Source organism: Loxodonta africana, chromosome 3 (assembly GCF_030014295.1).
Source record: "Loxodonta africana isolate mLoxAfr1 chromosome 3, mLoxAfr1.hap2, whole genome shotgun sequence".
Lineage (NCBI taxonomy): Eukaryota > Metazoa > Chordata > Mammalia > Proboscidea > Elephantidae > Loxodonta > Loxodonta africana.
In genome coordinates this window covers 2,176,634-2,191,585 of record NC_087344.1, presented here as the reverse complement: position 1 = coordinate 2,191,585, position 14,952 = coordinate 2,176,634, and the positions used below count along the sequence as shown (strand labels likewise).

Sequence of the window (14,952 nt, the reverse complement as noted above, 5' to 3'; positions counted from 1 at the left end):
TGTTCCTTATCTCTTCAGCTTCTGCTTTCTTGCCCTCTTGGCACGTCAGGCCTCACACCTGCATCTACCTGCTGGAGCAAGTGTTCCAAAGCTCTGCAGCTCCATCAATAATTGCCTGGAGGCACCCCACTTTGCCAGTAAACTTTGGCCAGAAGGCACTCAGTTCTCTTGCACCATTGGTCAGCAAGCCCAGCTCCACTGATAAAAAAAAAAAAAAAAAAAGTGCCCGGAAACATCCCACTTCGCCAGGAAGCTTATTGCGCAAAGGCACTCAGCTCTATTACTCCACAGGTCAGCTCCAGCACTGTCTGGCACTGGTCTTCTGGTTCTTCTATTACCTGTTCTCTGCTGCTACCAGTTCTCTGCTGCTGCTTCGCACCATCTGTGCCATCTCCAGTGTTAACAGTTCTCCTCACTTCCTTCTGAGTCCTCTACCCATTCAGTTTCAAAACAGCTTCCGCATTTTAGGTATCTGTTAGAGCAGCACCCCACTTCTGGTACCAAATTCTATCTTAGTCATCTAGTGCTGCTATAACAGCAATACCACAAGCAGATGGCTTTAACAAAGAGAAATTTATTTTCTCACAGTCTTAGGTTAGACGCACAAATTCAGGGCACCAGCTCCAGAGAAAGACATTCTCTTTCTGTTGGCTCTGGAAGAAGGTCCTTGTCATCAATCTTTCCCTAGACTAGAAGCTTCTCAGGCTCAGGGACCCTGGGTCTAAAGGATGCACTCTGTTCTCAGTGCTACTTTCTTGGTGGTGTGAGGTCCCCCTGTGTCTCTGCTCGCTTCTCTCTTTTATATCTCCAAAGTGAGTGGTTTAAGACACCATCTAATCTTGTATATCTCATCATCAACATAACTGCGACTAACCCATCTCATTAACATCATAGTGACAGGATTTACAACACACAGGAAAATCACATCAGATGACAAAATGGAGGACAATCACACAATACTGGGAATCATACCCTAGTCAAACTGATACACATATTTTTGGGGGATACAATTCAATCCATGACATACAAAGGAAAGATTAGTCGAAAGGATTACAACAACCACAGCCTCCGCCTTACAACTAGATGGTGCCCAGCTACTACCACTGACTGCTCTGACAGGGACCACAATAGATGGTCTGGGGCAGCACTGGAGACAAATGTAGAACAAAATTCTAACTCACACACACACACACAAAAAAAAAAAAAAAAAACCAGACTTAAAGTTCTGACAGAGACTGGAGAAACCCTGAGAGTATGGTCCCCCAAAACAGTTATAGCTCAGTAATGAAATCACTCCTGAGGTCTACCCGTCAGCCAAAGATTAGACAGGCTCATAAAACAAAACGAGACTAAATGGGTACATAAGCCCAGGGGTAAGGATGAGAAGGCAGGAGGGGATAGCGAAGCTGGCTATAGGGAACCCAAGGCTGAGTTGGGAGAGTGGTGACGTGTTGTGGGGTTGGCGATCAACATCACAAAACAATACATATATTAATTGTTTAATAAGAAACTAGCTCACTCTGTAAACCTTCAACTAAAATACAATAAAAAATTTTTTTTAAAAAAGAAGTAACTTAGTTTCTTGGTCTGAGTGTTAGTGAAAGGAGGGAACTTTAGATACTGCCTTAGGCTTTACTAACCTTCAAAATCAAACCCATTGCCATCAAGTCAATTCCAACTCATAGCCACCCTACGGGGCAGAGAAGAACTGCCCCATAGGGTTTCCAAGGCTGAAATCTTTACAGAAGCAGGTGGCCCCATCTTTCTCCCACAGAGTGCTGGTGGTTTCAAATTGATGATTTTTTGGTTAGCAGCCCAGAGCTTAATCACTGAGCCACCAGGGCTCCTTTTGTACCAACCCTGGTGGCGTAGTGGTTAAGTGCTACGGCTGCTAACCAAAAGGTCGGCAGTTCAAATCTACCAGGCGCTCCTCGGAAACTCTATGGGGCAGTTCTGCTCTGTCCTATAGGGTCACTATGAGTCAGAATCAACTTGATGACAATGGGTTTGGTTTCGTTTTTGGGTTTAGAGAAATAAAACCACATTTACGGATCTGCAGTGTGTAAAGCATGGACTTTTTAAGGTAACTGGCTCTGGATCACCTTGTTAATTAATATGAAGAGGAAAAAAAAAATCAGGACTGCTACCTAACCAAAAAAAAAATCAGATGAATTATAATTTTGAGGAGGTTAAAAAAACAAAAGAGCTCATGCTAATGGCATTGGAGTTCCGAATGATTTCTTAAACAAGACATTTAAACAGAGAAACTTTAAATTTGCTCCACAGGGTTTACACTACTATGACCTTTCAGAAGTAGATCACCAGGCCAGTCTTCCAAGGCACATCTGGGTGGGTTCAAACAGACAGCTTTCCAGCTAGTGATCTTAACTATCTCCGCCATCCAGGGACTCCCTTCTTGACTCTTACTTTGTAAAATAATTAGTACAGTAGATGAGGTACTTTTGGCAACACTGTACTGTGGCTGACGCTCTAGGATATGCTGAAGTATTTTAATTACTTTCATTACAGGGGCCTCCCATTTTCCTCTCACTCCTATTATTCACTTTCTGACACTGGGGACATGCATGGGCTTTGCTCCAAGAAGTCATCAGCCTTTTAAGAAGTGTGGTTCTTTGGTAGCAAGCACTGTGGCTCAGTCACCAGCATCCAGTCCAGCACAGATGACACACACTGGCTGTGCCATCTCTACACATCCCTCATCGCCTCTACTAAGCTTGCTCAGCAACATCACATTTTACGTCAGACCAACTAGGATTGGCCGTATTGTTTCTCATACAATCATGATGAAAATCTCTGCCTTACAGCCAAAGAAATTCCTTGAAACATGCCTCTTACTAAATACTTTCCTCCTGGAATTGGGATAAATAAGGTCCTAAATGTACGTCCTAGTTCCAACTCATGTTTCTGTATTCTTCACCTGTCTTCAATACCTATAACTTTTAAGGGAGTGGGGATATATTCTTCACCATAATCTCCATTTTTGTATGACCAGCAATACTCCACAGAAGTCCTGCCTGAAGAACTCAAGAAATGGTTTAAACTCAGAAGGAAATAGTCTTTGATGGTTATAAGGGTGGGGAGGGAGGGAGCGGGAGGGGTATTCACTAATTAGATAGTAGATAAGAACTAGTTTGGGTAAAGGGAAAGAAAACACACAATACAGGTGAGGTCAGCACAACTGGACTAAACAAAAAGCCAAGTTTCCTGAGTAAGGAATGCTTCGAAGGTCAGCATAGCAGGGGAGGGGGTGCTGGGGATCATGGTTTCAGGGGACATCTAGGTCAACGGGCATAATAAAATCTATTAAGAAAACATTCTGCATCCCACTTTGGAGAGTGGCGTCTGGGGTCTTAAACGCTAGCAAGTGGCCATCTAAGATGCATCAATTGGTCTCAACCCACCTGGAGCAAAGGGGAATGAAGAATACCAAAGACACAAGGTAATTATGAGCCCATGAGACAGAAAGGGCCACATAAACCAGAGACTACATCAGCCTGAGACCAGAAGAACTAGGTGGTGTCTGGCTACAACCGATGACTGCCCTAACAGGGAACACAACGGAGAACTCCTGAGGGAGCAGGAGAGCAGTGGGAGGCAGACCTCAAATTCTTGTAAAAAGACCAGACTTAATGGTCTAACTGAGACTAGAAGGAGCCCGGAGGTCATGGTCCCCAGACTTCTGTTAGCCCAAGACAGAAATCATTCCCAAAGCCAACTCTGCAGACAGGGATTGGACTGAACTATAAGACAGAAAATGATACTGGTGAGGAGTGAGCTTCTTGGCTCAAGTAGGCACATGAGACTATGTGGGCAGCCCGACTGGAGGGGAGATGAGAAGGCAGAGGTGGACACAAACTAGCTGAATGGCCACGGGGAATACAGGGTAAAGAAGAGTGTGTCCTCATCACAGGGAGAGCAACTAGGACTACATAGCAAGGTGTATATAGATTTTTGTATGAGAGACTGACTTGATTTGCAAACTTTCACTTAAAGCACAATTAAAAAAAAAAATTAAAGTCCTGCCTGATAAAGCACAGAAAACAAAGTGGAGCCATGTTAGGCAGGAAATTGTAGTCAAAAACATGCCTCTTGAAGTAAGAACAGACCTGAATTTGAGGTCAGGCACTGCCACTTAACTAGATTTTTGTCCTTGGGCAAGCTACTTAATTTCTCCAAGATTACTACTTTAGTAAAATCCCGCAAATATCCCCTACCTGACATTGTTGTTTTGAGGATAAAATCAGATGCAGTATAAAAAATATTTAACATAGAGGCCATCTCTCAAATAGCTCAATAAATGGTAAATATATATGGGCCAAAATATACATACAGGACTACCAAAAAACTGAACAAAGCTGTCTTGAAAGAAGTACAACCAGAATGCTCCAAGGATGGCAAGACTACGTCTCACATACTTTGGACATGTTATCAGGAGGGACCACTCCCTGGAGAAGAACATCATGGTTGGTAAAGTAGAGGGTCAGTGAAAAAGGGGAAGACCCTCAATGAGATGGACTGACACAGTGGCTGCAACAATGATCTCAAGCATAACAGCAATTGTGAGGATGGCTCAGGACTGGGCAGTGTGTCGTTCTGTTGTACATTGGGTCGCTATGAGTTGGAACTGACTCAATGGCACCTAACAACAACATACATACAGGACAAGGGTGATGGCAGCCTGATGAGGAGCTCAACATGACTGCAGTGTGTGTGGCTGTGTGGCTGTGTGCCTGTGTGTATTTGTGTATGTCCCTCTGCATGTGTCTGTGTGGCAGTCTGTGTGTCTGTGTGCAAGTGTGTGCCTGTGTCTGTGGGCATGTATGTCTGTGTCTCCGTGTGTCTGTGTGTATCTGTGTGTCTGTGTCTGTCCATCTGTGTCTCTGTGTGTCTGTGGCCGTGCGTATCTGTCTGTCTGTCTGTCGTCTGTGGGCATGTGTGTGTGTCTGTGTGTCTGTCTGTGGCTGCGCGTGTCTGTCTGTGTCTCTGTCTGTGTGTCTGTGGGCGTGTGTGTCTGTGTCTGTCTGTCTGTCCGTCTGCGGCCGCGAGCGTCTGTGGGCGTGTATGTTACTGTGTCTGCCCGTCTGTGTCTGTGTGTCTGTCTGTCCGTCTGTGGCCGTGCGTGTCTGTCCGTCTGCAGCTCCGCATGTCTGTCTGTCGGCATGTGTCTGTGTCTGTCCATCTGTGTCTGTGTGTCTGTCCGTCTGTGGCCGTGCCTGTCTGTCTGTCTGTCTGCAGCCGTGCATATCTGTGTGTCTGTCTGCCCGTCTGCGGCCGCGCGTGTCTCTCTGTGTGTCTGTGGGCGTGTGTGTCTGTGTCTGTCCATCTGTGTCTCTCTGTGTGTCTGTCTGTCCTTGTCTCTCTGTGTCTGTCTGTGTCTGTCGGTCCGTCTCTGTCTCTCTGTCTGTCTGTCCGTCTGTGTCTCTCTGTGTGTCTGTCTGTGTCTCTGTCTGTCTGTCTGTCCGTCTGTGGCCGCGCGTGTCTGTGTCTGTCTGTCCGTCTGTGTCTCTGTCTGTCCGTCGGTCTGCGGCCGCGCTTGTCTGTCTGTGTGTCTGTGTCTCTGTCTGTCTGTCCGTCCGTCTGCGGCCGCGCGTGTCTGTCTGTGTGTCTGTGTCTGTCTGTCCGTCTGCGTCTCTGTCTGTCCGTCGGTCTGCGGCCGCGCGTGTCTATGTGTCTGTGTCTGTCCGTCGGTCTGCGGCCGCGCGTGTCTGTCTCTGTCTGTGTCTGTCTGTCCATCTGTGTCTCTCTGTGTGTCTCTGTGTCTCTGTCCGTCTGCGGCCGCCCGTGTCTGTGTCTGTCTGTCCGTCTGTGTCTCTCTGTGTGTCCCTGTCTGTCTGTCTGTCCGTCTGTGTCTCTCTGTGTGTCCCTGTCTGTCTGTCTGTCCGTCCGTCTGCGGCCGCGCGTGTCTGGGCGCCGGCCCAGGAGGCCGAGGAGCCCGGCGGAGGCCGCACGGTCACGACGAGAACAGAGAAGCCCGCGGAGCGCGGGGAGCGGAGCATCTAGACTCAGGCCGACGAGCCCCGCTCCTCACAGCCCCCCGGGGACGCCACCGCCGCTGCTCCGAGAAGCTCACCTGCGCGCGGCGACGATGCCCACGCTCTCACCTGGGAAGGCGGCGAGAGACGCGGGTCCCCACCGCCTCGGCCTCCGGAAAGCAGCGGCGCCCGCGGGCCCGGGGTCGCGCAGGAAGCGGCGGAGACGGAGAGACCGGGGTGGCGAGGGGAGCGGGAGCCGCGCCCTCAGAGCCGGGACGGGGACCCGCGGGTCGCCCGCTAGGGGAGCCGGCGGACCGGAAACAGAACGGCACTGACTTCTAGCCGGAGCGGGGGGCGACGGACCGCGGCTGCCCATTCGTGGGCACACTGTTCCGCTTCCGGTCGCGGGGGCGGTTGGTGCCACAGCGAAGAGGCTCCGTGCCCGAACCTGGAGGGCTCTGACTAGTGACCGTGGGGCTCAGTGGTTCCCCCTCTTATATGGGATCTGACCGCGGCTGTCCTTATTTCCTCTCGAGAAAAAAGTCTAGGTTTTCTTAAATGCAGCAGAAACGCGGATTTCAACAGTCGAAGATACCTTTCGGAAGCAGAGAAAGTTGGTATTTGCATATTTGGCTATTTGAAAAAACTTTACCACGTTCTTTAGAGAAATCATTTCTTGCTCCTCATGAGCATTTCCCCGTCTTTGGAGCTGTGGAGTCTCTAGTGCGGCTTCTGGTTCACGGTTTGTCATCTCTTAGAGATACCAGGTATCGTTCCCTCAGAGCAGGCGGAGTCTGTGCAGACCCAGCCGGACCCCTCCAGGCGCTCAGGACCCTGGAGAGAGGAGTTTTCCAGGGTGAGAGGCTGGAAGGTACCAGTGGTTCTCAGGGCCAGTAGGGAGAAGGCGAAGGACCTTCGAAAATGACAACTGTAAGCAGTTTTTCTTTCTCGTATGTGGTTGTTGCTGTAAGGTGCCGCCCAGTCGATTCTGACTCATAGAGACACTATGTACAACAGAACAAAACACAGCTCAGTCCTGTGCCATCCTCACAATCGTTGTTATGCTTCAGCCCACTGTTGCAGCCACTGTGTCAATCCATCTCATTGAGGGTCTTCCTTTTTTTCCATGACTCTGTATTTTTCTGTATTTTACCAAGCATGATGTCCTTCTTTGGGGACTACTCCCTCCTGATAACATGTCTAAAGTTGTGAGACGTAGTCTCGCCATCCTCGCATCCAAGGAGTACTCTGGCTCTCTGGCTGTACTTCTTCCAAGACAGATTTGCTCCTTCTTCTGGCAGTACATGGTATATTCGATATTCTTCACCAATACCATAACTCAAAGGCATAAATTCTTCTTTGGTCTTCAGTATTCATTGTCCAGCTTTCGCATACATATGAGGCAATTGAAAACACCATGGCTTGGGCCGGGTGCACCTTCTATATACACACATGTAGTAAAGTGCGTAATGTGTAGTAATCTTTTTTTTTATTGTGCTTCAAGGGAAAGTTTACAGATCAAGTTAGTTTCTCATGCAAAAATTTTTGCACACATTTTTATGTGACCCTAGTTGTTCTATAATGTGACAGCACACTCCTGCTTTCTACCCCAGATTGCCCGTGTCCATTCAACCAGCTTCTGTCCCTTTCTGCCTTCTCATTTTGCCTCTATACAGGAGCTGCCCATTTAGTCTCATATATCTATGTGAACTAAGAAGCACATTCTTCACGAGTATCATTTTATATCTTATAGTCCAGTCTAATCTTTGTCTGAAAAGTTGGCTTCCGGAATGGTCTTAGTCCTGGGTTAACAGGGTCCGGAGCCATGTCTTCCGGGGTTCCTCCAGTCTCAGTCAGGCCAATAAGTCTGGCCTTTTTTACTAGAATTTCCTCCTGCTCTGTCAGGGACTGTCTGTTTGTGTTCACTGTCTGGGTGGTCTTTGGTGGTAGCCAGGCACCATCTAGTTTTTCTGGTCTCAGGCTGATGGAGTCTCTGGTTTATGTGGCCGTTTCTGTCTCTTGGGCTAATATTTTCCTGTGTCTTTGGTGTTCTTCATTCTCCTTTGCTCCAGGTGAGTTGGGACCAACTGATGCATCTTAAATGGTTTTTTGCAAGCTTTTAAGACCCCAGATGCCACTCACCAAAGTGGGATGCAGAACATTTTATTAATAAACTTTGTCATGCCACTTGACCTAAATGTCCCCTAAAACCATTGTCCCCAGGCCCCCACCCCTGCTACTCTGTCCTTGGAAGTGTTTGGTTGTATTCAGGAAACTTCTTAGCTTTTGTTTAGACCAGGTGTGCTGACTTAGCCTGTATTGTGTGTGGTCCTTCCCTTCACCTAAGATAATTCTTGTCTACTATCTAGTTAGTGAATACCCCCCTCTCCCTCCCCACCCTTGTAACCATCAAAGAATGTTTTCTTCTGTGTTTAAACCATTTCTTGAGTTCTTATAACAGTGGTCTCATACAATGATTGTCCTTTTGTGACTAATTTCACTGAGCGTAATGCCTTCCGGATTCATCCATGTTATGAGATGTCTCGTGGATTCATCATTGTTCTTTATCATCGCGTGGTATTCCATTGTGGGAATGTACCTTAATTTGTTTACCCATTCATTCATTGATGGGCACCTAGGTTATTTCCATCTTTTTGCTACTGTGAACAGTGCTGCAATGAACACGGGTGTGCATATACCTATTCATGTGACAGCTCTTATTTCTCTAGGATATATTCCAAGGAGTGGGATTGCTGGATCATGTTGTTGTTGTTCGGTGCTGTCCAGTTGGTTCCGGCTCGTAGCGACCCGATGCACAACAGAAACACTGCCTGCTCCTGCGCCATGCTCACAATTGCTGTTATGCTTGAGCTCATTGTTGCAGCCACTGTGTAAGTCCACCCCGTTGAGGGTCTTCCTCTTTTCTGCTGACCCTGTACTTTGCCAAGCATGATGTCCTTCTCCAGGGACTGATCCCTCCTGACAACATGTCCAAAGTATGTAGGATGCAGTCTCACCATCCTTGCTTCTAAGGAGCATTCTGGTTGTACTTCCTCCAAGACAGATTTGTTCATTCTTTTGGCAGTCCATGGGATATTCAATATTCTTCGCCAACACCACAATCAAAGGCATCAGTTCTTTTTTGGTCTTCCTTATTCATTGTCCAGCTTTCGCATGCATATGATGTGATTGAAAATACCATGGCTTGGGTCAGGTGTACTTTAGTCTTCAAGGTGACATCTTTACTTTTCAACACCTTGAAGAGGTCCTTTGCAGCAGATTTGCCCAATACAACACGTCTTTTGATTTCTTGACTGCTGCTTCCGTGGCTGTTGATTGTGGATCCAAGTAAAATGAAATCCCTGACAACTTGAATCTTTTCTCTGTTTATCATGATGTTGCTCATTGGTCCAGTTGTGAGGATTTTTGTTTTCTTTATGTTGAGGTGCAGTTTATACTGAAGGCTGTGGTCTTTGATCTTCATAAGTAAGTGCTTCAAGTCCTCTTTACTTTCAGCAAGCAAGGTTGTGTCATCTGCACAACGCAGGTTGTTAATGAGCCTTCCTCCAATCCTGATGCCCCGTTCTTCTTCGTATAGTCCAGCTTCTCGGATTATTTGCTCAGCATGCAAAATGAATAGGTATGGTGAAAAGATACAACTCTGACCCACACCTTTCCTGATTTTAAACCACTTAGTATCCCATTGTTCTGTCTGAACAACTGCCTCTTGATCCATGTAAAGGTTCCTCATGAGCACAATGAAATGTTCTGGAATTCCCATTCTTCACAGTGTTATCCATAATTTGTTATGATCCACACAGTCGAATGCTTTATATAGTCAATAAAACACAGGTATAGATCCTTCTGGCATTCTCTCCTTTCAGCCAGGATCCATCTGACATCAGCAATGATATCCCTGGTTCCACATCCTCTTCTGAAACTGGCCTGAATTTCTGGTAGTTCTCTGTCAATATACTGCTGCAGCCGTTTTTTAATGCTCTTCAGCAAAACTTTGCTTGTGTGTGATATTAATGATATTGTTCAATAATTTCCGCATTCAGTTGGATCGCCTTTCTTGGGAATAGGCATAAATGTGGATCCCTTCATTCAGTTGGCCAGGAAGCTGTCTTCCCTATTTCTTGGCATAGACGAGTGAGCACCTCCAGCTCTGCATCTGTTTGTTGAAACATCTCAATTGATATTCCATCAATTCCTGGAGCCTTGTTTTTCGCCAATGCCTTCAGTGCAGCTTGGACCTCTTCCTTCAGTACCATCGGTTCCTGATCATATGCCACCTATTGAAATGGTTGAACATCGACTAATTCTTTTTGGTATAATGACTCTGTGTATTCCCTACATCTTCTTTTGATGCTTCCTGCCTTGTTTAATATTTTCCCCATAGAATCCTTCACTATTGCAACTCAAGGCTTGAATTTTTTTCTTCAGTTCTTTCAGCTTGAGAAACACCCAGCGTGTTCTTCCATTTTGGTTTTCTATCTCCAGCTCTTTGCACATGTCATTATAACACTTTACTTTGTCTTCTCGAGACACCCTTTGAAATCTTCTGTTCAGTTCTTGTAGTTCATCATTTCTTCCTTTTGCTTTAGCTGCTGGACGTTTGTGAGCAAGTTTCAGAGTCTCCTCTGACATCCATCTTGGTCTTTTCTTTCTTTCCTGTCTTTTCAACAACCTCTTGCTTTCTTCATGTATGATGTCCTTGATGTCATTCCACAGCTCATCTTGTCTTGGGTTACTAGTGTTCAACACATCAAACCTATTCTTGAGATGGCCTCTAAATTCAGGTGGGATATATTCAAGGTTGTATTTTGGCTCTCGTGGACTTGCTCTGATTTTCTTCAGTTTCAGCTTGAACTTTCTTATGAGCAATTGATGGTCTGTTCCACAGTCAGCCCCGGCCTTGTTCTGACTGATGATATTGAGTTTTTCCATCGTCTCTTTCCACAGATGTAGTCGATTTGATTCCTGTGTGTTCCATCTGGCAAGGTCCATGTGTACAGTCGCCATTTATGTTGGTGAAAGAAGGTATTTGTAATGAAGAAGTCGTTGGTCTTGCAAAATTCTGTCATGGGCTCTCTGGCATTGTTTCTATCACCAGGGCCATATTTTCCAACTACCAATCCTTCCTGTTTCCAACTTTAGCATTCTAATCACCAGTAATTATCAATGCATCCTGATTGCATGTTCAATCAATTTCAGACTGCAGCAGCTGATAAAAATCTTCAATTTCTTCATCTTTGGTCTTAGTGGTTGGTGCGTAAATTTGAATAATAGTCGTGTTAAGTGGTTTTCCTTGTACGCGTATGGATATTATCCTACCACTGACAGCGTTGGACTTCAGGATAGATCTTGAAATGTTCCTTTCGACGATGAATGCAACACCATTCCTCTTCAAGTTGTCATTCCTATCATAGTAGACTATATGATTGTCCAATTCAAAATGGCCAATACCAGTCCATTTCAGCTTACTAATGCCTAGAATATCAATGTTTATGCATTCCGTTTCATTTCTATTTCCAATTTTCCTAGATTCATACTTCATACATTCCAGGATCTGATTATTAATGGATGTTTGCAGCTGTTTCTTCTCATTTTGAGTCATGCCACATCAGCAAATGAAGGTCCCAAAAGCTTTACTCCATCCACATCATTAAGGTCGACTCTACTTTGAAGAGGCAGCTCTTCCCCAGGCATCTTTGGAGTGCCTTCCAACCTGGGGGGCATATCTTCTAGCACTATATCAGACAATGTTCCACTGCCATTCATAAGGTTTTCACTGGCTGGATCATATGGTACTACTGTTCCTAGCTTTTTAAGGACATGCCAAATCAATTTCCAAGGTGGCTGTACCATTTTACATTCCCACCAGCAGTGTATAAGTGTTTCAGTCTCTCCACAACCTCTCCAACATTTATTATTTTGATGTGTACTGATATTCAGTGTACAACACAATGAATTTGTACATCTGGATAGACACTCATATAGCGTCCTCTGAGATCAAGTTAGGGAAATTTTCAGGTGCACATGATTCCCTCATGCCCTTTTCCCAGTTGATATTCACCCTCGGAGTAACCATTGTTCTGACTGTATTGCCAGCGATAATATTTGCCCAATCTTTGACTTCATATAGTCAGAATAATATATGAAGTATACTGTGTCTGACTTCATGTAGTCAACATAATGTCTGTGAGATTTTATCTATGTTGTTGCACATAGCAGTAATTTTTTGTTTTTTTTGTCATTGTGTTTTATTCCAATGTGTGAATATACCACAGCTTTTTTTATTTTATCCTGTTGTTAACGTTTGTATTATAAGCCAGCATATGGTCTAGCTTACTGCATACTTAATGAGCACTTGGAAATAATGTGTCTTATGCTGTTGTTGAGTGTTCAATAAATGTCAATTAGATCAAGATGGTTGATAGTGTTTCCCATAGTTATCTAGTGATGCTGTAACAGAAACATCACAAGTGGGTAGCTTTAACAAACAGAAATTTATTGTCTCACAGTTTGTGAGGCTAGAAATCTGAATTCAGGGAGCTGCCTCTAGGGAAGGCTTTCTCTCTGTGCTGGATGGGCCTGGAGGAAGGTCCTTGTCCCTTCTGATTTTCTGCTCCTGGGCAATCATCATGTGGCTTGGCATGTGTCTTTCTCCATCTCTGCTTTCCTCACCTGCTTATTTAATCTCTTTTATATCTGAAAAGAGATTGATTTAAGCCATGCCCTACGCTAATCCTGCCTCATTAACATAACAGAGATGACTCATTCCCAAATGGGATTGTAACGTGAGGCGTGTTGTTGCTGGGTGCTGTGGAGTCAGTTATGACTCATTTCGACCCTGTGTACAACAGAACGAAACGCTGCCCGGTCCTGCGTCAGCCTCACAGTCATTGCTGTGTTTGAGCCCACTGTTGCAGCCACTGTGACCATCCATCTTGTTGAGGGTCTCCCACTCTTTCCCTGACCCTCTACTTTACCAAGCATGAGGTCCTTCTCCAGGGACTGATGCCTCCTGATAACCTGACCAAAGTACATGAGACAAAGTACTTCTATGCCCCATCCTCACTTCTAAGGGGCATTCTGGCTGTACTTCATCCAAGACAGATTTGTTCATTCTTCTGGCAGTCCATGGTATATTCAGTATTCTTCACCAACCCCATAATTCAAGTGCATCAATTCTTACTAGGTTTTCCTTATTCATCGGCCAGCTTTCGAAAGCATATGAAAATACCATGGCTTGGGTCAGGCGCACCTTAGTCCTCAAAGTGACATCTTTGCTTTTTAACACTTTAAAGAGGTCTTTTGCAGCAGATTTGCCCAATGCAATATGTCATTTGATTTCTTGACTGCTGTTTCCATGGGCATCGATTGTGGGTCCAAGTAAAATGAAATCCTTGACAACTTCGATATTTTCTCCATTTATCATGATGTTGCTTGTTGGTCCGGTTGTGAGGATTTTTGTCTTCTTTACGTTGAGGTGTAATCCATACTGAAGGCTGCAGAAAGAAACAAGTAACTGACGGAAGTGCTTTACAAGTATCACTAAGTGCTGGAGATCAACGTCACCAAACCGCATACTGCGCCATCACTGACACACTGGAATCTTGCATGAAAAGGGCAAAAGTGTGTGAAGTTCTTCCAAATGGATTTTCCTTCTTAAACAATGTGGATTTACATGAGGAAGAATATATGCAAGCATCCAAGAAATTAGTGCAGGCTTATCCCAATGACTGAAATAAAAACCTTTAGGGAAAAAAAAGTGACATTTTCATCCTCACAGGAGATCAATGTTTACAGATTCAGGAGAGACAAATTCCATTCATGTAGGCATGTGTGATTCCATAATAGAAGATAAAATATAACGTGTATTTCCCAATGTTGAAATTAACCCATTCCGGTTGAGTCGATTCCGACTCACAGTGATCCTATAGGACAGAGTAGAACTGCCCCATAGGGTTTCCAAGGTGCACCTGGTAGATATGAACTGCTGACCTTTTGATTAGCTGTCGAACTGTTAACCACTGCGCCACCAGGGTTTCCTCACATATACATATGGTTAAGTGCTACGGCTGCGAAGGCTAGCAGTTCGAATCCACCAGGCACTCCTTGGAAACTCTATGGGGCAGCTCTACTCTGTCCTATAGGGTCACTATGAGTCGGAATAGACTCGATGGCAATGGGTTACGGGTACATATATAACTCACATATCCTGTTTGAATGTGTGAGTAAACAGAGGAGGGGGCACCACAGATTAACAGTGCTTGGGGTCCTAGTGGCACAGCGGTTAAGAGCTCGGCTGCTAACCAAAAAGATCGGCAGCTGGAATCCACCAGCTGTTCCTTGGAAACTCTGTGGGGCAGTTCTACTCTATCCTATAGGGTCGATATGAGTTGGAATCAACTGGACCACAACGGGTTTAGTTTGGTTTGGTTTTATTGCCCTCACATGCCTTAATCCAGCCCTGCTTGAAAGCAGTATGTTGAATGAGAGAAGCCAGACACAAAAGGACAGATATTGTGTGATTCCATTTATATGAAATGTCCAGAAAAGGCAAATCCCTAGAGATAGGAAGTGGATTAGTAGCTGCCTAGGAACTAAGTAAGGAGCCCTGGTGGTGCAGTTGTTAAGCACTCAGCCATTAACTGAAAGGTTGGTGGGTCAAACCCACCCAGTGGCTCTTAGGGAGAAAAATGTGCTGATCTTCTTCTATAAATATTACAGCCTAGAATTCTATGGAGGAGTTCTACTCTGTCACATGGGGTTGCTATGAGTCAGAATTGACTTTTAGGCACCCAACAACAGGGACTAGGGGAAGAGGGAATGGGGAGTGACTGCTAATAGGCACCAGATTTCTTTTTGGGATGACGGAATGTTCTAGAGCTAGATATTGGTGATGGTTGCACAACTCTGGGAATACACTAAAAACCACTGAATTGTACAC

General features: G+C 45.3%; 2 protein-coding genes across 13 annotated transcripts in view; both read right to left on the bottom strand.

Moving 5' to 3' along the window:
- The window catches only part of LOC100661960 (zinc finger protein 883-like), a 42,986-nt gene extending 36,592 nt beyond the window's left edge, over window positions 1-6,394 (bottom strand). For 4 of the 10 annotated variants that reach the window (XM_064280156.1, XM_064280157.1, XM_064280155.1 and 1 more), the window contains exon 1: window positions 6,092-6,385. Coding sequence is in view for 1 of the 10 variants with exons in the window: in XM_064280158.1 (XP_064136228.1) it covers window positions 6,092-6,369 (278 nt within the window). In the remaining 9 variants the exon portion in view is untranslated. Of the gene's footprint in view, window positions 1-6,091 lie in introns of all 10 variants that reach the window. The other 6 variants (XR_010321155.1, XR_010321154.1, XR_010321153.1 and 3 more) reach the window with 4 other exon arrangements.
- Window positions 6,395-8,467: 2,073 nt separating this feature from the next.
- The window catches only part of MOB3A (MOB kinase activator 3A), a 48,168-nt gene continuing 41,683 nt past the window's right edge, over window positions 8,468-14,952 (bottom strand). For 2 of the 3 annotated variants that reach the window (XM_064280160.1, XM_064280161.1), the window contains one exon: window positions 8,468-13,507. In XM_064280160.1, the coding sequence (XP_064136230.1) occupies window positions 13,301-13,507 (207 nt within the window). In that variant the 3' untranslated portion in view covers window positions 8,468-13,300. The remainder of the gene's footprint in view (window positions 13,508-14,952) is intronic. The other variant, XM_064280159.1, reaches the window with a different exon arrangement.